Source organism: Clarias gariepinus, chromosome 23, assembly GCF_024256425.1.
Source record: "Clarias gariepinus isolate MV-2021 ecotype Netherlands chromosome 23, CGAR_prim_01v2, whole genome shotgun sequence".
NCBI classification, from domain to species: Eukaryota; Metazoa; Chordata; class Actinopteri; order Siluriformes; family Clariidae; genus Clarias; species Clarias gariepinus.
Window position 1 is genome coordinate 10855820 of NC_071122.1, and position 23897 is coordinate 10879716.

General features: G+C 37.1%; 1 protein-coding gene across 1 annotated transcript in view; it reads right to left on the minus strand.

Moving 5' to 3' along the window:
• The window catches only part of dock3 (dedicator of cytokinesis 3), a 271714-nt gene that overhangs the window by 78871 nt on the left and 168946 nt on the right, over positions 1 to 23897 (minus strand). Inside the window, exons 8-10 of the mRNA XM_053483930.1 lie at positions 13382 to 13423; positions 9406 to 9560; positions 942 to 1023 (exon numbers count right to left, since the gene is read on the minus strand). Of these exons, the coding sequence (XP_053339905.1) occupies positions 942 to 1023; positions 9406 to 9560; positions 13382 to 13423 (279 nt within the window). The remainder of the gene's footprint in view (positions 1 to 941; positions 1024 to 9405; positions 9561 to 13381; positions 13424 to 23897) is intronic.

Below are 23897 nucleotides of genomic sequence, written 5' to 3' on the forward strand. Positions count from 1 at the left end.
GTCAATTTTACAGGCCATGATTGCATCCCGTGTGTTGGAGCTGCCTGGCATAATCACTGCTATTCAATTTACAGCCAAATTAAAGCATTCTCTAACGTGAGCTCTGTAGGCATTGTGTATTAAGTCTGATGTAAATGAAAGCGTTAATGTACGGATGGCTACTGGATATAATGTGTGCTTAATGTTCTGTAGCACGGACATAGATATAAGTATAAGACAGGTTTCCATCCAGATGTTCCACAAAAACACAAAGTGCTTTTTTTAAAAGAAAAGCAAATTTAAAAAGAGAGTTACAGTAACTAAGATTGTTTCGAAGAGTACAGTAAGATTATTCTGATATAGAGAGGAACAAGGTGTTACAACAAGTGTTTAAGCAAATATTTGTGATATAAAAAAAAATCTGCATTTAGTCTAACAAATTACATTACTGTGTATAATGTTTCTCCACTACAGGAAAGTAATAATCTTTAAACATTTAGTTTATCTTTTGATTCAAAATATAATTATTTAGGATCTATTCTGAATAATTGATGTTGCTGATTCTATGTCCTTGCTTTTTTCTTAATTCTTCTTCTTATTATGTTTTGTTATTATATTTTATTATTATACTGTATGTTATTATATTTAACCCTGACAAACTGACAATTTTTTGACCCTTCACCATTTAAACTAAACACTGTTTAGTCTCTATAGCACACTTTAAACTACTTTATTTCACATTCATTTAATCATTTCCACAATTGCCAATAAATAAATAAATAAATAAATATGGAGCAAATAAATAAATAAATTCCACCACAGCCATGTGTACCTAAAACTTTCGATTTTAACATTTTAAAATGCATGCACATTTATCTAAAAAAATATGATGGATTAAAAAATGGAAACCCTGCTCTTTCTTTAAATTTTTCTTTATTTTTTTATATATTTTTTAGATTTACCGTAAACAGTGCACAAAGCCGGTCGATCTTCTCTGGGTTCTTCGGGCCTCCGTTTTTGTTGAGCCTCACCATGAACTTTTCACTGCAACAAAACAGCACATGCTTAAATTCACCTTGAAATCATTTGCGCAAGATGTCTAGTGGCTCAAGTCTTAACAACTCGATAAGTCCCGCTGCTCTTTAATACAAACGCCTCTACATAATGTCAATTAAAGCTGGCCTCCTGCAGATGCTCTGACACCTTAGCGGCTCTCTCACACAAGGACCTGAGACTAAAGAGGGAGGTGGGTGGTTAATAACATGCCTCGTTCTCCTCTCGTTTCCCACAGGGGGTCTGGGAAAGTCGCGATGGAGAGACCGAGCGATTACAGCAAGAGAATGAAGAAGAGTGGGAAGCTTTAATCAGATCTGAGAGAGGAACGGAGAACACTTTCCTGTCTGCCACAGACTAGCCTAATGAAACCAGGGTGTCAGATTTATAGGAGTTTTTGGGAGGAAGACAGACAAGAGGAATGTGTAGGCTACCTGAGGCATGGATGACAGAAAAAAATTAGGCTGACCTGATGGATGTTTTATGAGATGGAGACCATGCTTTGAAAAGAAGAGAAATTATTTAAGGTAGCGTGTTCTATTCGTTCACACCTGCTCTCGCTCACTTGAATATTTTTTTTCCACAGTGGACAGGCCTATGATGTCATCGATGTTTATCATTTTGAACTTGCTTTCTGTGGAAGATTTCACGTTACATATAACCTTGTGCCCTTTTGAACATATATAGTCCACATGTACTGACTTCTGTACTCTCTTAACAACAAATAATCCACCACTTATGAACTCTATGCACTAACCCTACGTGAATAGGCCTTGCGGCAGTGGTTAGGTGTATCCCGGGAGCCAGAGCACCGGCCATAGCAGGTAAACTTAGGGCCCTGGGACAGCATAGGTTCTCAAAGATAGTAATACAAGTTGGAGCTAACAATATATGCCTTCATCAGTCAGAGGTTAGTAAGAGTAACTTTAGAGAGGTGTTTATATTAGCAAAGGCAATGTCTGATGATGTAGTATGCTCTGGTCCCATTCCAATAGACATAGTGACATAGCTTACAGCAGGTCATGATCGCTGAACCGCTGGATGTCCAGGTGGTGCTCCGAAAATAATGTGGGCTTTATAGATAATTGGAGTGCCTTCGAGGGCAAAGCTGGCCTGTTAGGGTGGGACGCTGTCCATCCCACTCGGGAAAGTGCTGCTCTCGTTTCTTGTAGTATAGCACATAGTCTTAGAAGATGTGACAATCCAGAGCCCAAGCCAGGGAGCAGTTTAACAGGCTAAACCAACTGTATGCTAGCTACATAGAGTTGTCACTCAGGGTTCACTATATTGAGACTGAGTCTGTTCCCCGAGCTAAACAACTCCTGGTTTAACACTATCACAGACCAGGAGTTTGATATATTATGTTTAACAAAAACCTGGATTAAACAGGATGAGTATGTAGCTTTAAATGAAGCTAGTCCTCCTGGATACAGCTACATACACCAGCCTCGGCTAACTGGTAGAGCAAGAGGCGTCGCAGTTATTTACAATGATAATCTGTCTATCATACAAAAACACGGATTTAAATTTAATGCATTAAGTACAGCATTTAAATTTAATGCATGAGTACAGCATTTATGACCATACTGGACTCAGTAGAAGTAAATCAGTGTGTAGTAGGACCCACTCATGAAGCATGTCACACTTTTTAGATTTAATTTTATCTTTCGGACTATGTATAAGAAATATAATCACGATTCAGCTGTATCCAGGAGGACTAGCTTCATTTAAAGCTACAGTCTGAAGCTATGTCAGATCATTGTCTTGTCTTGATTAAAGTGTGTCATAGTAATCTCTTCTTCAAAATTGGAAACCTGTGAATTAAATCCTATACAGTCACTCCAGCAATAACAGAACCCCTATTGAAAATAATTAACTGTTCACTTAGCAGTGGATACGTTCCCAAATCCGTTAAATTAGCAGTTATTAAACCGCTAATCAAGAAACCTGACCTTGACCCTTGTCAGCTTTCCAGTTATAGGTCGATATCAAACCTCCCCATTATCTCTAAGTTTCTGGAAAAGATAGTATCACAGCAGCTATTTTTACATCTACAGTATATAGAAATAGCATAAACAAACTGTATCAGTTAGGATTTAGGCCTCAGCACAGAAACAGCACTTGTTAAAGTAGTAAATGACCTCCTATTGGCCTCTGATCAGGGTTGCATCACTATCCTTGTGTTATTCAACCTCAGTGCAACTTTTAACACTATTGATCATAGCATTTTCTTTTACAGATTAGAAAATGTAGTAGGAATTAAGGGTATGGCCCTCTTGTGGCTCAGATCTTAATTGGCTGATCGTTATCAATTTGTAGTTTTAATTGGTGACCATTTTGCATGTTCTCTAATGAAGTTTGTAGTTCCACAGGGTTCAGTTTTAGGCCCACTGCTTTTTTCCCTTTACATGCTTCCTCTGGGCAACATAATTCGTAGGCATGGTATTAGTTTTCATTGTTATGCTGATGAAACACAATTATACATCTCAGCAAAACCAGACAACAAAAAACAGTTTACTAAAATTGAGCAATGTGTGCAGGACAAGAGATTGGATGTTAATCAACTTCCTTCTGCTTAATCCTGACAGAAGTTACAGTCATAGGACCACAAGCAGCTAGAAGTAAGCTTTCTGATCACACTGTAACTTTAAATGGGCTTTCTTTTCCATCAAGTGCAACAGTGAAAGACCTCGGTGTGATTATAGATTCTAGCCTCTTATTTGAAGCACATGCAGATAATATTACCTGGAAAGCATTCTTTCACCTCAGAAATATTGCCAAGATAAGAAATATATTGTCACTAAATGTGACAATATATTCCCACGCTCATTGATCATTCTCATTGATCACTCAGGTTTGTTGATGGTGAAGTGATTGGTCACTTTACATTTCAGGGAGCCCTCATGTCTGTGTTTCCTTCTGGCGTTCCCTTTTAGTTATGCTGTAATAGTCCCTGCTTGCACACTGCACTAAATATACATTCACATTATACATTGTTTGGCTGTGACCATACCTAACTGTAATCCCTCCTTCTCTTCTGCTCTGTCCTCTTCTCTCTATTCTCCTCTCTCTCCCTCTCTTTTTTTCCCTCTACCTGTCTGTCTTTCGAGCAATACATGTCACTTCTGAGCTGCCAGTGATCCACACTGCCTCTGCCCTCTGGAAAAGGTTTTGGACCCTTAAATCCAGAGGAGATTTTTTTTCTCCACAGGATACAAAGGCATTATAAATGCCACCAAGTTTGCGGCAAGAGTTAAGGCATTGGTCAGGTGTCCACAAACCTTTGGCCATACAATGCATCTTTGTTTGCTGCTAATTGACTTAATAACTATAATGATGCCTGAGTTAAACAGATGCTGTGTTTCCACTCTTGGATCCTGCCTCATCAACCTGCATGTTACACTCGTTAGCTTGCATACTGTATTTTATAATGTGCAAATAATAATTATACAAATGAGAAAGCAGTTTTTATGACACAAATTCCTTTCTACAATAAAGAGCCAAGCTCATGTTGAGGTCAACCTTATCTCTTACAAGGTTTTGCCGTAGCATTTTCACCCCCAATGTTATCATCCTTGGTGTCCTTGTTTTGTTTCCTGTTTTCCATTTCTATTGGTTCATCCTTATTATCAAGCTTTATAATTCCCAGAAACTTATCCCAGCAAATACTCATTATGCATTAATCAATGGGATAGAAATTAAATAAAACTGGTGGATACTTCTCATCATTTCCATTTGCATCTCTCCTGCATGCTTATAATTATAACCTAGATATTCAAGTGATTTTATGTGTACTGCTTTATCTCTTTTACCTGACAATTTGCATGCAGAAGGGATTTGAGATAAACAAGAAGGACTTCTAGACATTCACAGAGGTCACTGGTAGCTTAATAGTTAAGATTCCGAGCTAGTATCTGGAAGTCCCAATGAGTTTGAATCCAAAGGGAAATCAAATGGGATTTTCAGAAAGTCACTGGTGGGCTTTTAACTGCTCAGCTCTCTGTGATTAATTCTCCTGTTCATGTTTTGTTTTTTAATTCTTGTGTTTCCTTCACAGTGGCATCTTACTACGAGGGTTGTTCAAGTCAAACTGGGACTTGATGGGACTTCCCCTTAATTAAGAAGCTAAATTGATTGACATTTACAAAAGAATTCAAGCGCTGTACAGCGATGAGACTCTTAGCCGCAGTAAAACATATGAAAGGAAACGTTTTAAAGAAGGCCATAAGTCCATAAATGATGATCAAGGCCGAGGTGCCTGATTCTTGAAAAGTGACGAATTACTTGTTACGGAAGTGAAGCATCAAGGAACTGTACACATAATTTTCACCAACACCACTTGCACATTACAGAAACTCTGTTGGGAGCTAAGTCCACATTCTGTGTACAATCCTGACCTCACATCAAGCCTTTTCCAAATGTTTGGGCCATTAAAGGAGTTCCTGGGACGCAAGCGTTTCAGATGCGAAGAAGAAAAGTCCGATCATACTGTAGCTCTGGCATACTGAGAAAACTCTACCTTGATGGTATCTTAGCACTAGTAAAACGCTAGGATAAGTGGATTAGTGTAGCAGGGATATAAAGAAACAAAGGGAGTTTTTCTCTCATAACTGTATTGTTATTCTGCAAGTCGGGGTTTGACTTGAACGCCCCTCCAATTTAAGTATTCCATTTGGCTAAATTATAGTTTGTAATGCCTGTTTAACATCAGTCATCACTTTATAAGTGTCTTAAAGAATAAGTCTTTTTTACAGGAACCTTTTTATTTTGACCCTAGCTATCCCTGAGGACTAAAAAACATCAATTAAGGACTATTTGCATATACTAACATGTCTCTCATTTCCATAAGCAACAAATGATCTGGATCACTGATGCAACAGGTCAACCTGATGCAACAGGATTCCAAAGGCATGTCTGTTGAGTTGTCTAGATACCATTCCGTGTGTGTGTGTGGGAATACACATCATTGCACACTTGTTGCTTCGTTGATTTGACAAGTTCCCCTGTCGAGAATGCCCAATCAGTGCACAGAAAAGCAACAACAGCCTTCACTAGAGAAAACAAAACTGTCCTTTTGCAAGCAATGACAGGTAGTCATTAAACCCTTTCATCATTAACAAAGAAGTGTTTCTTTGGCTCTGTTCAATTCAGGACTATTGTTAGTGCATTTTTAAGAAGCTGACATGTTTTAGCGCAGCTACATGAACTCCAAAAGCCTATAATGTTGGTGATCTGGTTAGTGATAAAAGGCACATTCATATGAAAACTGAATAAAAAGTAAAGGACTGAGCATGGATTTACAGGATAATAAATCAGTCAAAGCACTGTGGGATAAAGCGAGTGGTCGGTTATGTAATCACATCAAGTTTCTAAGACAGAAAAAGAAGCACTGAAAAGAATTGTACATCAAGCACTTGGCAGCTGAAAGCTGAAAACGTTTATTGAAAAGGTATGCTCGAAATGGTCTATTAATTTTGATTCATGTCCAAACTGTTTCTGATGTTTCAGGCTGATGGCCAGTAGTCTAAATCTACACAGTACGATGCTTCCTGAGCCAATGATCACAAACCTTGAACCAGGTGACAGTCACACAATGAACACACTTACAGTATTAGTTCTTCTTAAGTAACTACTTGGTCAGCATCGGCTAAAAACACTGGATGTGAGCAGGAATCTAACCTGCCTCACAGGGTACCATGCACACATTTATACCTAGGGGCTAATTAGCATAGTTGATTCAAACGAGAGTGAGGTATAAAAAAAGAAAATAGGAGAAGAACCCAAAGAAATCCACATAGACATGGGTGAGCATGTGACACCAACCATAAACATGCCTCAAGCTCAGAATCAGGGACCCTGCAGCAGTCATACACATCCTAGAGAAAATAGTGACTGTATGCCTACAGTGGATACTGACAATTTACTATTCACTGTTAAAGTAATCATATTATTTTGTAGATCCTACTAATAAAACACTGGGCACAACAGGCAAACCCACCTGCCAGAAACCAGGGGAACCCCACAAAGACACTGAGAGAGCATGTAAAACTCAGAGCACCTTAAACGCAGCCTGGATCTCAAAACCAGGAGCTATGAGGCACCCTCGCTGCCTGCTCCCACATTGTGGCACCAACTGACAAAAGCAAATAAAGAAATAAAAAGGATTTGAAATTTTTCATGAGGGTTCTAGGAAAGCATTCTTTAGGCACAACAGCTACAGTATACCAGTTAGCAAGCAATCAGGATGGGAGGTCTAAAGAACAAGACACAGCAGGAGGACCCCTGTGGCAAAGAGCCGCAGGGGACCAGGCTGGGCCAGATGTTGTGGTTAATATGAGGATAGGAAATAAAGGAGATAAAAGGTTTCTAACATTTATTAAAATACCTTCATGAGAAGAGCTTTCAGTGGTTACCAAGAGCAGCTGATAATGTCGCTGGGTCTATTGTGAGAAAATGATTGAGATACTGCTTTCAGATTTGTACTGAAAGGCTCTAAAAGGTTACACTTTTCATAACACTCCAATAAACCATCAGGTTTATCTTTGCCTGATTGCAATGAGCTGTAATACAATTTGGGCTGACCCTGGAAGGGAGCGGTAGACAGCTTTCTAGTGGGAGGCTGCAGGGCCATTAATGGACCGTCAAGGCTCGGATGAGTAGGTGGACAGAAATTGAGAGCAAGAGAGTGAGTGAGAGAGAGAGAGAGAGAGAGAGAGGCCAAGATGCTGTGAATAATTATTTGGCTAGCATTAGATTGTTGGGACAAAATGTGTTGCATTTTCAAACCGCTAGGCAAAATGTAAAATGTTTGATATGATCCAAGTACTGTATGCAATTCAAAAGAATTAAGTAGAACTTCTTTGTAAATATCACGGTTCTTTTGATACACAACTTGCATACAATATGTGGACTTCAGAAGCAGGGAAGAAGAGCAAAGCTGAACACACTCTGGGAAAGTTTGGTGTAAAGTCACCTAAGGCTTGCTAACTGAATATGTTAAGAAAGACCAAGAGAGTGAGACGTGAGACGTAAAGAGAGACGGGAATGCAGTATCTCTGTAGTAACAGATCAAATTCATCTTAGCAGTGGAAACTCTCACAGGAGACTCGCAGCAAGGTTCTGGAAGCCTTTCGGCAGGCATCTGCATTTCTCTGTGTGTCTTTTTCCTTCACACAAAGTCGTACCAGAGGGTTTTTTTTAAGCAGGAGAGCTTGAGGTTGAGCAGAGAATACTCTGCGTTAAATATAAACATATCTGTTCAGGAAGTTTATCAATCCAGAGTTATTTACCATTCTACAGCATGAAATAAGACATCCATTTAACTTTATCTCCAAAGTCAGCAAAGATGAAATTGGATAATAGCAATAATGTACAATGATTCGTAAGGAGCACTTTGGTTGCCAGAATTCCTGTGAAGGTGTGTCTAGCTGTGACAGCATGGAGGAAAATAATGATTGCCTTCCCATCTGATACTTATTTCCTCTTCCTGATTCTGCCAAGCCTCTAGGGGGCAAGGACATTTGCAACAACAAGTTTTCCCAAGCTGTAAGCCAAAGTCTGAGTATACTGGTACTTATTTTTTGGGATAGATGTCATACACCTTGTTGTTGCCATTTAAATCTTGTCCTTGTCTTGATTATAGAGGTCCTAACCCTAACCCTAACCCTATTTTCCATGATAAATTGAGACAAAAACTAAATAAAAAAAGTAATCTGTGAAAATGCTAACCATGGCGAAATGTTTAAAATTTTTGTCAACGAATAAAAAAATCAACCCTAATAGAAATAACGAATAAATAGACAAATTATATTTAAAATTCAATTTATCTTTCTATTAAATAATCGTCACATATTTTCTATAAACTGCAGCACATCTTATGATTTATACTGTATATGCCACTTAGAAATGTATGAAAAGCCAAGTTAACATTAATTTTCACAAAAGTGTTAGGCAGATTGTAAACAGAATGTTGCATTAATGCAGTTAACTTTACTTTTAAATGTATTGCATTATTTAACTTGTACTACTGCTTTACCTACTCCAATTGCTAACTGAATGACGCTAACAGCAAAAATTAAGGTCAGCTGTGTAAAGTCCCACTAGCAGGAACGACTGAAATATTAGCATTGTGTGTATATTTATCTGCAATTTGCAGCGCTTTTTTATAACTTAATTTATTAATTTAATTTTATTTTTTTTACAGGTATTGAGGTCACATGGTTGTGCACAAAAAGCAGAATCTAAATTAAATGCTTTGAATTCATTACATCATATAATGACCACCCAAACCAATAAATGCATAAAAATGTAACAATTTATTAAAAATAAAAGATCTCCTTTTTCGCAATAATGGCACCTCACAATGCTCCTCACCTTATGTGTTTGCCTTCCCGAAGGTCATAAAGGGAAAAGAAAATGTCTGTATCTTCTCCTATGGTGTTGTAGGTAAAGCTCTTGAGATTGACAAACAGGTGGTGAGGGACAGGAACCCGACATGCATCTCCGTGGCGCTGACGCGTGCCGTCCCCCTTGAAAAAAAAAGGGGGTAAAAGTTACATTATTTAATGACTCAAAATTAAGGAATGACACATGCCTACTCATTTAGTAAGTACTCATGTCCTCTTGATCTTTACTTTGTTTTGTACCATTGCTGTACAACCTGAAACTTAAAATGGACTCAATTGGGAATAAGTGTCACGCATTAAAACAAAATATTTCATATCCCAGTTTGCACTTTTACAAAAACCAAATCTTAGTCACTACTTACAGTACTGTACAACAGTAAGGTTGTGCACTATTTTAGACCTTTTATAATTATGTATGTTCAAAGTAGTTTTTTCTTTTTTTAATAACCATATAGTGGATGATATTTTTCCAGAACCCCTTCCCTAGAACTTTTTTTTTTTTTAGTTTTCTTTAAAACCCTTTTTTGTTTAGTTATTTAAAAAAAAAAAAAAAAAAAAGAATTTACCCTGAATCATGTGACACTATTACTGCACACAGGTTGACTCCATTCAATTGATTGTGACTTCCAGTACAAAAAAAACTATCTGCATTCTGGCTGTTGAGTTTATTTAAATGAACTTTTAGAAAAGACGAATACATAATACACAAAAGTATCTTTTTTCTAGAATGCCACATTTGCATGTCAATAAATGTTTTATATGCAGACAATGACAGATGGGATACTTATTTCACTAAAAATGTGTAGAGATATTGGTCCATATTAACATGATACCATCACATCCGTGATGCGAATCTGCCATTCTACCACATTCCAAAGGGGCTCTATTGGATTGGGATTTGGTTACTGTGGAGTCTATTCAAGTACGGTGTCATTTAAAAGATTCTCAATTCTTACTAAGTGGCCCATAGTGTGCCAGGAAAATATTACCCAGACCACTGCACCATCACCAGCAACCTGGACTGTTGATACAAGGCGGGATGAATCCATGTTTACAGTTTGTTTTTGTAAAATTCTAACCCTACCATCCAAATGTTGCAAAAGAAATTGAGACTCCCGGTGTGGTATTCTGCTGCTGTAGCCCATTTGCTTCAAGAGTTTGATGTGTTGTGCATTTAGAGATGCTCTTCAGCAACAAGATGTAACAAGATGCTATTAGCCTTTCTATTAGCCTGAACCAGTCTGGCTGTTCTCCTCCGACTTCTGGCATCATCTAGGCATTTTTGCCCCGAAAACTGCTGGATATTTTACATTTTTGGCCCATTCTTTGTTAACCCTAGAGATTGTTGTGCTTGAAAATCCCTGGAGGTCAACAGTTTCACTCAGACCTTGACTCATCATCTGGCACCAACAACCATGCTGCGTTCAATGTCACTTAAATCACTTTACTTCCCCATTCTGATGCTTGGTGTGAACTTTAGCAGATCGTCTTGACCATGTCTACATGCCTAAATGCAGAGTTGCTGCCATGTGATGAGATATTCATAGCAGTTGAACACCTAATGAAGTGGCCAGTGAGTATACAATATACAAGCATACTGTAAGAATCTTTTTCCTTAAAATACACAGCTTTCAGACATAAACATTACAGTACATCACTAAGCAATATATTATTTAAAAAATCATTGTAATTTCTTAATTATTTTTGCTTCTGAGATGTGTTATAGAGAATACTGTGATATTCAACACGCAGAATATTGCCAAGAGGGTTGAATTTGTATTCCTCCACTGTGCTTCAGACGTAGGATGCTTATGTGGGCAGCATTTTTGGATAGTTTTTGTCCTTCTGAGACTGTACTCTAATCTTTCTGACTTTGGTTCTTTGTAGAAAAAAAAAGCCATTTCATAATGTTTTTGTGAGGGTCTTCAATTTCTTTCTTTAAAAATTTTATGGTCTGCATGCATTTTGCCATTTTACAAAATATAATATTATTCATGATAAAATATTGGACAACTTTTATTATATGGAGATTTAATAGACTTTGCCTAAACACTGAATTTTCAATTTAATAAAGAGAAGCACATTTACATGATACATAATAACATACAGTGTCATCACTTAAGGCAGAAATGCAGATTACATGCATCTAAAATGTCCCTTAACAAAATTCTGCAAAAATATATTTATTTTACTGTTTTTTAATCCACGTGTTACAAATTTTGAATATCTGTGTACATTATGTCTGACATTCAGCTGCACATCAATTTTTTGTTATCAACTGTTATTATTATTTTTTATATATTTTCCATTATTTATTATTATTAATAATAATTTATATCATAATTATTATTCTTAATAAAAAATTATGAAATCACATTTACGAGGGGCATTCAAGACAATTTAGGACATGTGATGAAATTTCTCGTGAATGAAGCTGTAAAACTGATTTTGGCATTTATTCTGTAAATCTTTATTCTCCAAATTGATATTTACAAAAGACTTTAAGTACAGTATGGTGCTGAGTCTCTTAGCCCCAGTAAGACAAGTGAATGGTGCAAACATTTTGAAGAAGGCCATGGATTGGTCCGTGTCGATCCTGGCCAAGGTGGCTTAGAGCCCACTGCAGTCGTTCAGCAGGTAGAATACCAGATTCTTGAAAACCAACAGATAACTTGTTGCCAGCTTACAAATTAGATGCAGCTGTCTGTGGGAACTGTGCACATGATCATTTACCAGCACCCCATGCACATTTCCAAATGTTTGGGTCATTGAGTTCCTGGGAGGCCAGCATTTCATACATGAAGCATGTAGTCCAATCATGAATTTTGGCCTAATGAGAAAGCTTTCTACCTTGATGGTTTCCAAGCTCTAGTGAGCATGGGGTTATATGGAGAAATAAAAAACACCTGATTTTTCTTATCTGTGAGGTTATTTTGCACAATCAAAAGTCCTGGTTTAACTAAAACACACCTCATCTTTTTGAGATGTGATCTCAAAAAATTTTTCAATTATGTATCCTTGTCTGTATTAATGACTTTTTAAAAGTACAGTATGATTCTTAAAGTTGTTATGTTTGTTAAATTTAAATTTTAATCTTTGTCTTTCGGCTGTTTCCTTTCAGGGGTCGCCAAAGCAAATCATCTGCCTCCATCTAACCCTATCCTCTGCATCCTCTTCTCTCACACCAACTAACTTCATGTCCTCTCTCACTGCATCCATTAATCTCCTCTTTGGTCTTCCTCTAGACCTCCTGCATGGCAGTTCCAACCTCAGCATCCTTCTACCGATATATTCACAATCTCTCCTCTGAACATGTCCAAACCACCTCAATCTGGCCTCTCTGACTTTATCTCCAAAACATCTAACGTGGGTTGTCCCTCTGATGAACTCATTCTTGATTTAATTTTATTATTACTTATTTTTTAGTTGCTAGATTTCTTTCTGAAAAATGCCATAGACCATTTTAAAAAAATTATATTGCATAATGTTTTGTGAATAAATGTTAAGCAATTTAATTGAACCAATATGCAAACACTTTAATATTTAATATGATGGAGCATCATGCACATAAATAAATAAAAAAAATTCGGCAATCCACTGGAAAAGATTGATTGTGCCATGCTTTAATGTCTAACACATGACACCTACAGTACAGTACTCAATGACTAGCTTATATAGATGTTTTATTATTTATAAGTGAAGACTGATAAAGTTACCACCGTAACGTGACCAGCTCGTCCTGACCTTGAGATGAACTCACGACTCGAACAGGTTCCAAAACACTTTAAACCTAGTCTGCTAACAAGCTGGAAAAACAGTTTTAGTGCCAGGTTTTAGCCCGAAGTCAAGAGTGACCTATAAAATAGTCAGATTTTTCAGCATGAAGAAAAACTGCTGTGAAAGGTGGTGACTCTTTTCACGTGAAGAGGAAGAGATTTGCGTACCTGTGATGTGCTTTGCTGGACACTGTGTCGGCTGGACAGATGCTGTTAGGGGGAAAGGAGGGAGGGAGAGAGGGAGCGAGAGAGGGAGAAAGAAAGACAAAGAAAGATATGAAAGCAGGTAGGCATTTCTTAAAATTATATTGTGGATGTGTGTACTGTATGCGTGTGCTGTTTTTTTAGCCTTTCAGTGCCAGCTATGTCTTGTGTGGATGTTAGGGGAAAACCTGAGGCAATAAAACCAAACCATACTAAATAAAACACACTGGAATATAAAGAACGAACACACACATTGGGTTTCAGAAATCTGTTTGAAGTAGCCAATGAATAACATACACTACAGTTGCTAAGTATTGCAGGAAATTACATTCATATTATGTGAACGTGACCCCGAAATGTCAGGGTGGATTAAATTTTTTTATTTATTTAACAGTGGCATATTGTATTTTTGTGTTTTTTTTTTCAGTGAGAATTAATATTTTGGCACATATGAAAGAATAAGATGGTCTTTTTAATACAGTATTTGCATTAAATACAGACTTCATCACTAGCCACTATATATCTAATACAGTATATATCTCAGCTTGTCATGATACCAGAAACAAATCTAAAGCCATCTGTGTTGAAAACATAAAGACATTAAGAAACGGCTTACACCGACTGCTGCAAAGTGGAGACTTCCACTGGAGACTTCTGCTATAAATGATAAATATTATCCTGATAATGCCACAGTCATCTGTAGGCTTGGATCCAATGGAACAAATACTGGCTGCGCTCTATGGATAGAAGGTATGCATACTTTCTCTCTTCCTATTATCCACAGTGACAATAGCCAACTGTGATCTCATCAGTGTAGAAGAGGGCATATAGAGTTTGTTTTTTTCCCCTCCAAAAATATATTATGCTGCCTTGTGATGCAGGTTGAAAAGCGGTTTATTGGTGTGGTAGTGTGCCAGGTAATAAAGCTGGGGGAAAAGATCATGAGTACATTGTCACTAAATAAACAATAATGTATAAAATCCAGGGCATTAGAATTTTTCTTAAATGAATTGGAATGTTCCACAAGACAGCCCTGCATTTCTCAAAACCACATGTATAAACCTCCACACCATGTCAGAACAGAGCATTACTTTCTATTTTATTTGTACAAATGCATTCAATTAGTACTAAAAACAGATGCTTTGGTCATTTACTCAAATTAGTATGTGTATGCTACATTAAGTTATTATAGGATATATATATATATATATATATATATATATATATATATATATATATATATTCAGCAAAAAAAGAAACGCCCCTTTTTCAGGGTGTATTTCAACAATAATGTTGTAAAAATTCAAAACTTTACAGATCTTCATTGTAAAGGGTTTAAACTATGTTTTCCATGCATGTTCAATTAACCATAATCAATTAATTAACATGCACCTGTGGAATGGTCGTTAAGGCCTTAACAGCTTACAGAAAGTAGGCATTTAAGGTCACAGTTCTAAAAACGCAGGACACTAAAGAGACTTGTCTACTGACTGTGAAAAACACCCAAAGAAAGATGCCCAGGGTCATCATCCCTGCTCATCCGCGTGAACATGCATTAGGCATGCTGCAGGGAGGCATGAGGACTGCTGATGTGGCTAGGGCAATAAATTGTCATGTCCGCACTGTGAGACGCCTAAGAGAGCGCTACAGGGAGACAGGAAGGACAGCTTATCATCCTCGCAGTGGAAGACCACGTGTAACAACACCTGCACAGGATCGGTACATCCGAATATCACACCTGCGTGACAGGTACAGGATGGCCACAACAACTGCCCGAGTCACACCAGGAACACACAATCCCTCCATCAGTGCTCAGACTGTCCGGAATAAGCAGTCCATGAGGAGGAGATGCACTGCAGTACTTCAAGCTGCTGGTGGCCACACCAGATACTGACTGGTACTTTTGAGTTTGAGCCTCCCTTCATTCAGGGACACATTTTGAAACATTTTTAGTTTATGTCTTATGGTGTGGACTCTTTTGGTGTTCATATATATAGATATACAGGTAGTACACATGTCTTTCGAGACTCAGGTCACAACTAAACCAATGGTTTTTCTCTCTTGCACACTCCGAGATTATGGGTAATAGTCTACCATGCTCAGTCTCGTATAGTCAACACGCATTGCTCTGTCGGGATTTGTTTCATTGTTTCAGAGATAAAGTGCCGGTTAATTTGTTTTATTTTTAGTTTATATTGTGTATTTATTCTTTTTATATTAATATTTTGGGCTGTGGAACAAATCATCAGAGTTACCATTATATCTTATGGGGGAGTTCACTTTGATATACGAGTGTTTTGATATACTGTAGGCTACAAGAACAAATTATGCTCGCGATCCAAGGATTAATTGTATATACTGTATATGTAGGATTATATATGTTTATGTGTGTTTTTATTATTCAGTTAGTACAGAAATATTTCTAACTTAATAACATCACAATTCTACCACAAAAAAAGGAAAATATTTGTATGATGGGAAAGAAAGCAGCACATTACATAAGGGACCACTTTTCACACAAAGCAGAAAAAAAGAACAAGATGGAAGCTGCTAGAATTTGCACGAAAAATAGAAGCATGTGCAACAGTCTAAGTCCTCAGAAGAAATGTGGATGGTTCTGCAGGAGGCTCAGTAAAACTTAGCTAATTTCCTTATTATACAGCATCAAAATATACAATACTGAAATGAAAAGATGAACAATATGACTGTACCTTGTTGTAATCTGTGAGAAAGTAACCAATATACACACTATTAATACTACAGCATATATCTGTGTATATATTAATACTATATATCTGACAGTGTTCATATGGTTCATGCAGATTCTCAAACAAAAGTTGCTGCAGACTCCTGCAAAAGGTGACGATTTGCTTGTGTACTGCAAGAACAGTCCTTGGCAGATCATCAAATACTCTCTTTCAACATTCCCCACAAGTAGGCAACATGTGGTGTAAAATTGGGGGATTGGAAAGGGTAAATTGGGGGATTGGAAAGGGATGGAATTGTTATGTCATATTTGTCCCCACTCACGGCTACTTCCCTTTCACTACTGGGAACATGTGCAGCTGGAACTATGCCCTGTCAACAAACGCAAATGCGCATCTGAGATGCAGAGTTTCAGTATTGTATTTTTTGGCACATGCTGTACTACACAAATTACTCTATACCTGAGACTGAAGGGGCCTCAATGCATTGTTACACCAAATTTATTTCATTAATTACTGTTTACTGGGCTTTATAGATTTTTTACTCTTTTTTTCTTTTTACAAAATAATTGACATTTTTAGTTAATTAACTACACTATCACTCATATGCAGCTAATACTTTTGCACAGTACTATACATGAAATGTTTGACAGTGAAATGAGATAAATCCATTTTTGTAGTTTTAAGGAATAATTGCGTTTATAAACTCACAGGGAATATTTTGTGCAAGGGTGATACAAAGCACAGATGACTAAATGTTTTGTTGCAATATTTAAAATTTTGGTAATAAATTATGCAAAATTGCAAGATTATGCAAAACTCATCAAAATCATAACTACACACCATACTTTTGTAAGTATTTAAAAAAAAATCCATACTAAATTTTTTTTTTTTCATTAGTAAAAACCAGGTTACTTTTAACTACACAATTATGTTAATCCTGCCTTTAACTATATGTACAATAGGTGCTTTGTCATTTTGTGAGCCATCTCTAGTAAAATGAATAGTTAGAAATAAATTGGTTAGATTATTAAAAAAATATTTTTAAAAATTAAAATGAAAATGAATGTAAAATAAATAATCATCTAATATTATTTTGTAGAACAAATCAGTTTGTATGATTAGTTAATTGTTGTCAAGCTCCTGAGTATGCTTTTTTAAAAACTACAGATCACAGGTGGTTGTCATACAAGTTTAAATCTATTGAACAGTTTGACAGCAGAATGTGATGAACAGCATTTTGCAAAATCATTATTCTCTGACATAAAAGGTTGTTTATAACGAAACATTTAATTTGAAAACTGCTATACAACCCCGTGTTAGAAGCATTGTGACAAGTCATTCATGTTACTTCTTCCTCTAATACGATCAGTGAAGCGAAGATACTTAATGCGCAACACAGCGACTGCGGTTATTTAACAACAACCAAATGTCCTATTTCACAGAATATATAATGGATGTTAAGCGAAAAACACCAGTCATTTATAACTGCTGGAGTGACTGCAACGGGAGTAAAATAGTTCAGGCGACCTGTGGTAAAGCAGAAAAATGTGAAGAGAAGAAAACATTTGCAGTGAGCTCAATCTTCATAGAAATCTGTGACTGTACATACAGTACATTACACTGAAGTTAGTTCTAACCGAGTAATCTGATTGGACAAGAGGCATTCCATGAGCAGTGATATAGGGCATTATAGCACTGGGACGTTTACTTGACGTTAACTGTTGGTCACCAGCAGGTACTGGAAAATGGAAAATAGGTACTGTAGCTATGGTCAGCAGTACTGAAAAGTGGGGGGAGCAGCTGCTCGTCACAAACATACATTCAAAATCACTGACAGAAGCAATTTTAGGAAGAAAACATGTGATAATGTTGTCATCTTAAACAACCCTTTGTCTCAATAGTAATTGCTTCCTGAACCATGCATTTTAACAAACTAGCTTTAAACAAAAGATCAAATCCCTATTTAACTTCTGATCGAAGGCACTACTTAGTGTTTGGAACAAGGAATTGTACACCCTAGAGCACGAGCTTCCCATTTAACAATTTTTGGGTTTCAACCCCTGAAACCTGGAAGTTAGCTGATATTTTAAAGCGGAATAAGTGGAATTATGTGGTAAATTATATTTATTTAGTAATAATTGGTTTATTCTCTTCACCTTTTTTCTACATATACTGTACATGTAGTACATCGTTAATTACACTAACCGTTGGTCACCAAATCTCCACCAATCACGGAAGCATATTTGGCGAAGCAAAATAATTGATTAAATAAACAAACAGTTGTTGATTATAAATGCCATTAGTAAGACTGTTGTATAAAAGCAATATCACCCTTGAGCTCATGCTGTTGTACTGAATATCATCACCTCTTGGGCCTATAACCACACCACAGCCATGCTGATATTCAGTACAACAGCACGGCCTCTTTATATTGCTTAAATACAGTTCTTAGCAGCAACATATCTACTGAAACACAAATTTTATGATGAATTGCTGTATTGCACTTGTTAATTGTATATTTTTATTGTTTCCAGTTGAAAATAAGCAGGAGTTTGACTTTGTCATTTTGTTTGTGGTGAATTATAGTTTTCAGCAAAACAATTATCTCAGGACTTCTGCATGCTTGGGATTTAAAATACTAGTGTATTTTCTGTCTATAAAAAAAAAAAAAAGATGTCCTGAATACAAAATTGTAATTTTAAAAAGATCATGATAAATCGTAGCCACCATGGTTTACAGGACTTAATTGCAGAAATCTTTTTTTTCATGCCACTGAATGACAGGATGACAAAAATAATAAGGTTTGGGAAGAAAACGCCCTCTAAATGTAGCTTTATTTTACAGAAGAAAATTTAATGTTTTGCTGCAGCATAGAAAAAGAATTGAGAATTGCACAAGCAGTTGTAAGAATAGAGAAACTAAACAAAGCCTTTGGGAAACACTGGAATGTGAATCTTGCAGCTGGAACTACTGTACAGTACTATCAATGCTGCTGTTTTGAAAAAAAAAATTCTTACATGGAGTGACAAAAGTCTTACAGCAGAAAGTTTTGCAACACTAGAGTGTTGTACTAGAGTTACACTAGAAGGCAGAAAGTAGAACACACGATCTTGTGCTGTGAAATTTGCTCTGACATGCAGCTCTATCACACAGATGCACACAAAGTCTCTAAGCTTATACCCTCAGACTCAGATCCACTTTTAATTAAACTGTGACAACACACACTAGAACTACAGTAGGTGAGTGAAAAATATTTTATTAAATTACCCTTAAAAATGATGCAAAATGTGACAATAATTAGTAACAATTTGTTTACGAAAGTGTTTCAGTGTTAGAATCACTTTATTATTAAAGTTGGTTCCATTTTGATGAGCGCTCTTATATTAAATCGAACAATTTCACAGCGGCGGGATTTAATCAGCATTAAATACATCCAGTTTTAATTTATTTACCTTTCTCCAGACTCATGCTATTCATTTAACTCAAACATACAGAGAGCCGCACCTCTGCTCTAATTACATTTACTGCATTTAAGATATATATTGAAGCTATCGTGACTAAACCCTACACTCTAACCTTTAAAGTGAGAACACACTTGTATATCGAAAACTTTTTAACACTTCAGTTTGGAACAATTCTACAAATATCTGCCGTGGGTGGTCTTCGTTTGAAGCATCTTTCCAACAGCACTGCAGTGAAAAGGGCCGTGACATCAAAGTGCTTTTCATTTCTTAAAATGAGGATCCTTGTATCATTTCATTGTCTCCATTTCTTTCTTGTTTTTTAGCTCTTGTTTTTGCAAGGAAAAATGAATGAAGATGGAGGAACAAATCAAGAACAAACACATGAGATGTCCTTGCTCAAAGAAACACCACTTGTTTAAATTATTAATTCTGATTTATATCACTTTTTTTTTTTTTTTACTTTTATCCGAGGATTTAATTTACACCTATTTGTTTTTAGTAATATTCTGGTACTTATAAAGGGATATATTTTTTTAAGTCTTAAATTTAATAGTTTTTATAATTTTTTTAGGGGGGTCCTGTCCGATTTTCTCCCTAACTTAGTCGTACCCAGTACTTTAATGTAGGGGGCTCCCACATTAAGGCTACCACTCAGTCAGGGGTGCCGAAGCCGTGTTTCCTCCGAACCACGTGACGCCAGCCAACCGCATCTTTTCGAACTGCTTGCTCATGCACTGTTGGGGGCGGCGTAACACACTTGGAGGACAGCGCTATCCTCTTGATTAATATGGGAGCACTAAGTACATCCCACCCCTTCCCTGTGAGAGAGCTCCGCCAATTAGCTCTCTGTAGGCCTCCAGCTGCGAGAGGTTACAGCATCAGCCGGGAATCGATCTCGCAATCTCCGGATGATAGGGCGAGAACTTTACCACTGCGACAGTCGTCTTTCCAACTGGTTCTAGTTAGCCATAAATTTAGTTTACTGTAAAGTTAAAAAACACCAACTTGATTTAGCTTAAAAGGACTGTAGGACTGCAGCTGAGCTTTGAGATGCATTTTTACACGGTACAGTGGTTGTGGAATTTGGCTCTATTTACTTACATTGTACTCACATTCTGCAGTACTAGAAATTAAACAATGAAAAATCTGGACTACATAAAGCGCATTGATGGACATTAATCCATCCATTATGTATGTTTCTTCTTAAAACAAGAACTCAAAGACGGAGCATATCAAAGTGCTCATGATTTCCATAACAGTAGCCTTTACAATACCTCCTACCTACTAAACTTTCTCACTGCCAACTTGCCAGTGTCTGGTATCCTACAGCAGAGGTTTCCAACCACGTTGGATTGGTATCGGCCATGGATGGTTTGTTACCAGCTCACAGCAGTGTTTCCCTCTCCTCCATTGGATGCCTGATGCAGCAGTGAGGACATTAGAGGCTCCAGTCAAGACAGAGGAAAAAGACTGCTGATTAACACAGGGTAATGTAATTGTATCCAAAAAGGACTGTGAGATACACACACCGCATATTCGGAGTGGTGAATATACTGATATAGAAAGTAACAGAGTTTTTTTTTTTTTCATACTTGTTAACTGGATGAAATAATACAAATGTTATGTATCACATCACTAAATTAATTCCTTTCTTTCTACAACTAAACGTAAAACTGGAACCATCCATGGAACATTGATCATAATATGAGACACCAGTCCATTGCAGGGAACCATGCATACACATACATGCGCGCAGACACACACACGCACACACACACACACACAGACACACACACACACACACACACACACACACAAACAAACATTCACACTCTCACAGTTCACCCATCACGTTTATTTGAAGTGGGAGGAAACTGGAGAACCAGACGCATCCCACACACGCAAAACACAACACTCAGGTGGCATTTTCTTAACACACCAAAATATTTCATCTGATATGATATTTAATCTTGATATGATGTTTATGCCATATTGCAGCACACCCCTAAACCACATTCACACACACCTATATACAAACACACATACACATATACAAACACACATACTGTACACACACACACACACACACACACACACACTTTGGCTGCAAGATTGTGAGTGAATTATGAAGCTCTACTACCAAGCATATGTTCCCCCTCTTGAGGCTTTGTGAGTGCTCTGAATAAATCAGCGCAGACCCCCTTCTGTGAACCCACCGACAGAGACGTGCAACTCCACGCAACATTAAACCTGACTCCCTGTTATCTGATTGTGTTCTGTTTGTGTAACTTTGGCACGGATTAAAACAACAGCAAGGTGCAGGCGACACGAAAGCCTGACAGTTAGCGAGGCCTCATCCTCAACTCCAGCAGGGTACCTCCTGATTTAGAAATACTCTGAAAACAAACATCTTCCTTCTGTTCTTGGATATTTTATCATTAGCAATGCTAAATGCACGCCTTGAGGGACCCATTAATTCTGAACAGTGAAGTTAGAAAGCATGTCCTATTTTTTTTTCTGCAGTTGTAATATTTGAGAAAAAAATGTGCACATGGCGTTCTTTTTTTTGATCGTCTCTTATTATTAAACTATACATTATTAAATTTTATTTTCCTTTAGAAAACCTTTTACAGTTGCATAATACATAACTCCTTTATTTCTACACCCTTTTAATTGTATATTGTAGACGAGTCTTTAAAATATAAGGAAAAACACCTTGATACCTTTCCTCTAGACGCACACACCAGGACTTTTGTGCAGAATAACAGAACACAGTTATGAGAGAATAACTGCCTTTATCTCTTTATATAATCCCCTGCTACACTAATGCACTTATCCCAGTGTTTCACTAGTGCTTGGATTCTATTATAGTAGAACAATTTCTCAATATGCCAGAGCCATATTCTTATTGGCTGCTTCAATTCTGAAACCCTGGCCTCCCGGGAACTCCTTTAACGTCCCAAACTTGTAGAATTGGCTTGGAGTGATGTCAGGATTGTATCGGGATGTGGCAATAACTCTCATCCAAGTTCCTGTAATGGGCAAATGTTTTTTGTGAATGATTGTGTGCACAGTTCCCATAGACAGGTGCGTCTCTTCGTTGAATTTCATGGACCATGTGTTCGACTAGTTGAAGGTTCAAAGGAGTCCAAGCCACTCCAAGCCACCTCAGCCAGGATCATCATTAAAAGATGCACTTTAAAACATTGACACCATTCCAATCTTTTACTGTGGGAAAGAGTTGCATCACTGTGCTTAAAGCTTTCTGTCAATTAGTTTTATGACTACATTTACGAGAAATTTCAACACAAGTTTCAATTTGACTTGAACATCTCATGTATATTTGTTTGTATATATAATTCATAAAAAATTTTATATCTCCATTTACTGGTAATTAAAACATTAACTACTAACTGACCAGTTACTATAAGATATTGGTATATAATATAGAGATGTGCAACTTATGTTTTAAGAATGAGGAATATTAGGATTAAAAAATTTACAATTAATGTGATTTTATTATTGTTATTTTAAACAACCAGGATACACAATTGTGATACTTTGCCATCCAGACACGCCAACGTTAACCAAACATTTCCAGAAATTCCAAATGGAACACAAAGGTTTACTTTGGTAGCAAGTTTCGGTTCAGTGTTGCCTGAAGGCAGGTACAAGCGGAGGTTTTTACAGCTCTGCATGCTTTGCTTTGGGTTTTTGGTACTGGCAAAGCGTCTCTTCCTCCTACGGACTGAAACTCTAGCACGCCAACACAACACATTACTCAAGCACACTTCCAAAGAGAGTTTGAGGAGTTGGTTCTCCAACAGAGTTACAGTGCAGTCCATTTTATTCCATCTATTTATGCTTTATGTTTTTTTTGTATTGACATGCAATAGCTTTTACCATGGCTTTACAATTGCAAATTTAATTTATAATATTCACTCAGCAGTTGTTGTTCGTGCCAAACATTTAAATGGATCACTTATGTTTTATACTTTGCTTGTGATTAAGCTGCAGTCAATCTAGAAACAAATAAAGATAGTTAGGTAGTTGCAAGCCTTATTCACTCTGCATTCCAGTAGACCAGTATTTCTACCAAAATACCACCAACCAGGGAGGGCGACGGCTACCACGTGCTTTCTCCGAGACATGTGACGCCTGCCACCCACATTCATTTGAACTGCCCTTTTGAGTCCTTTTGTCCTGTCCTGTGTGTTTGGATATGCTAATGCAGTAGGGATGGGAATTCCCAGAAAACATCCAATAGGATACCATCCCAATACCTAGGTGTAGATTCGATTTGTATTG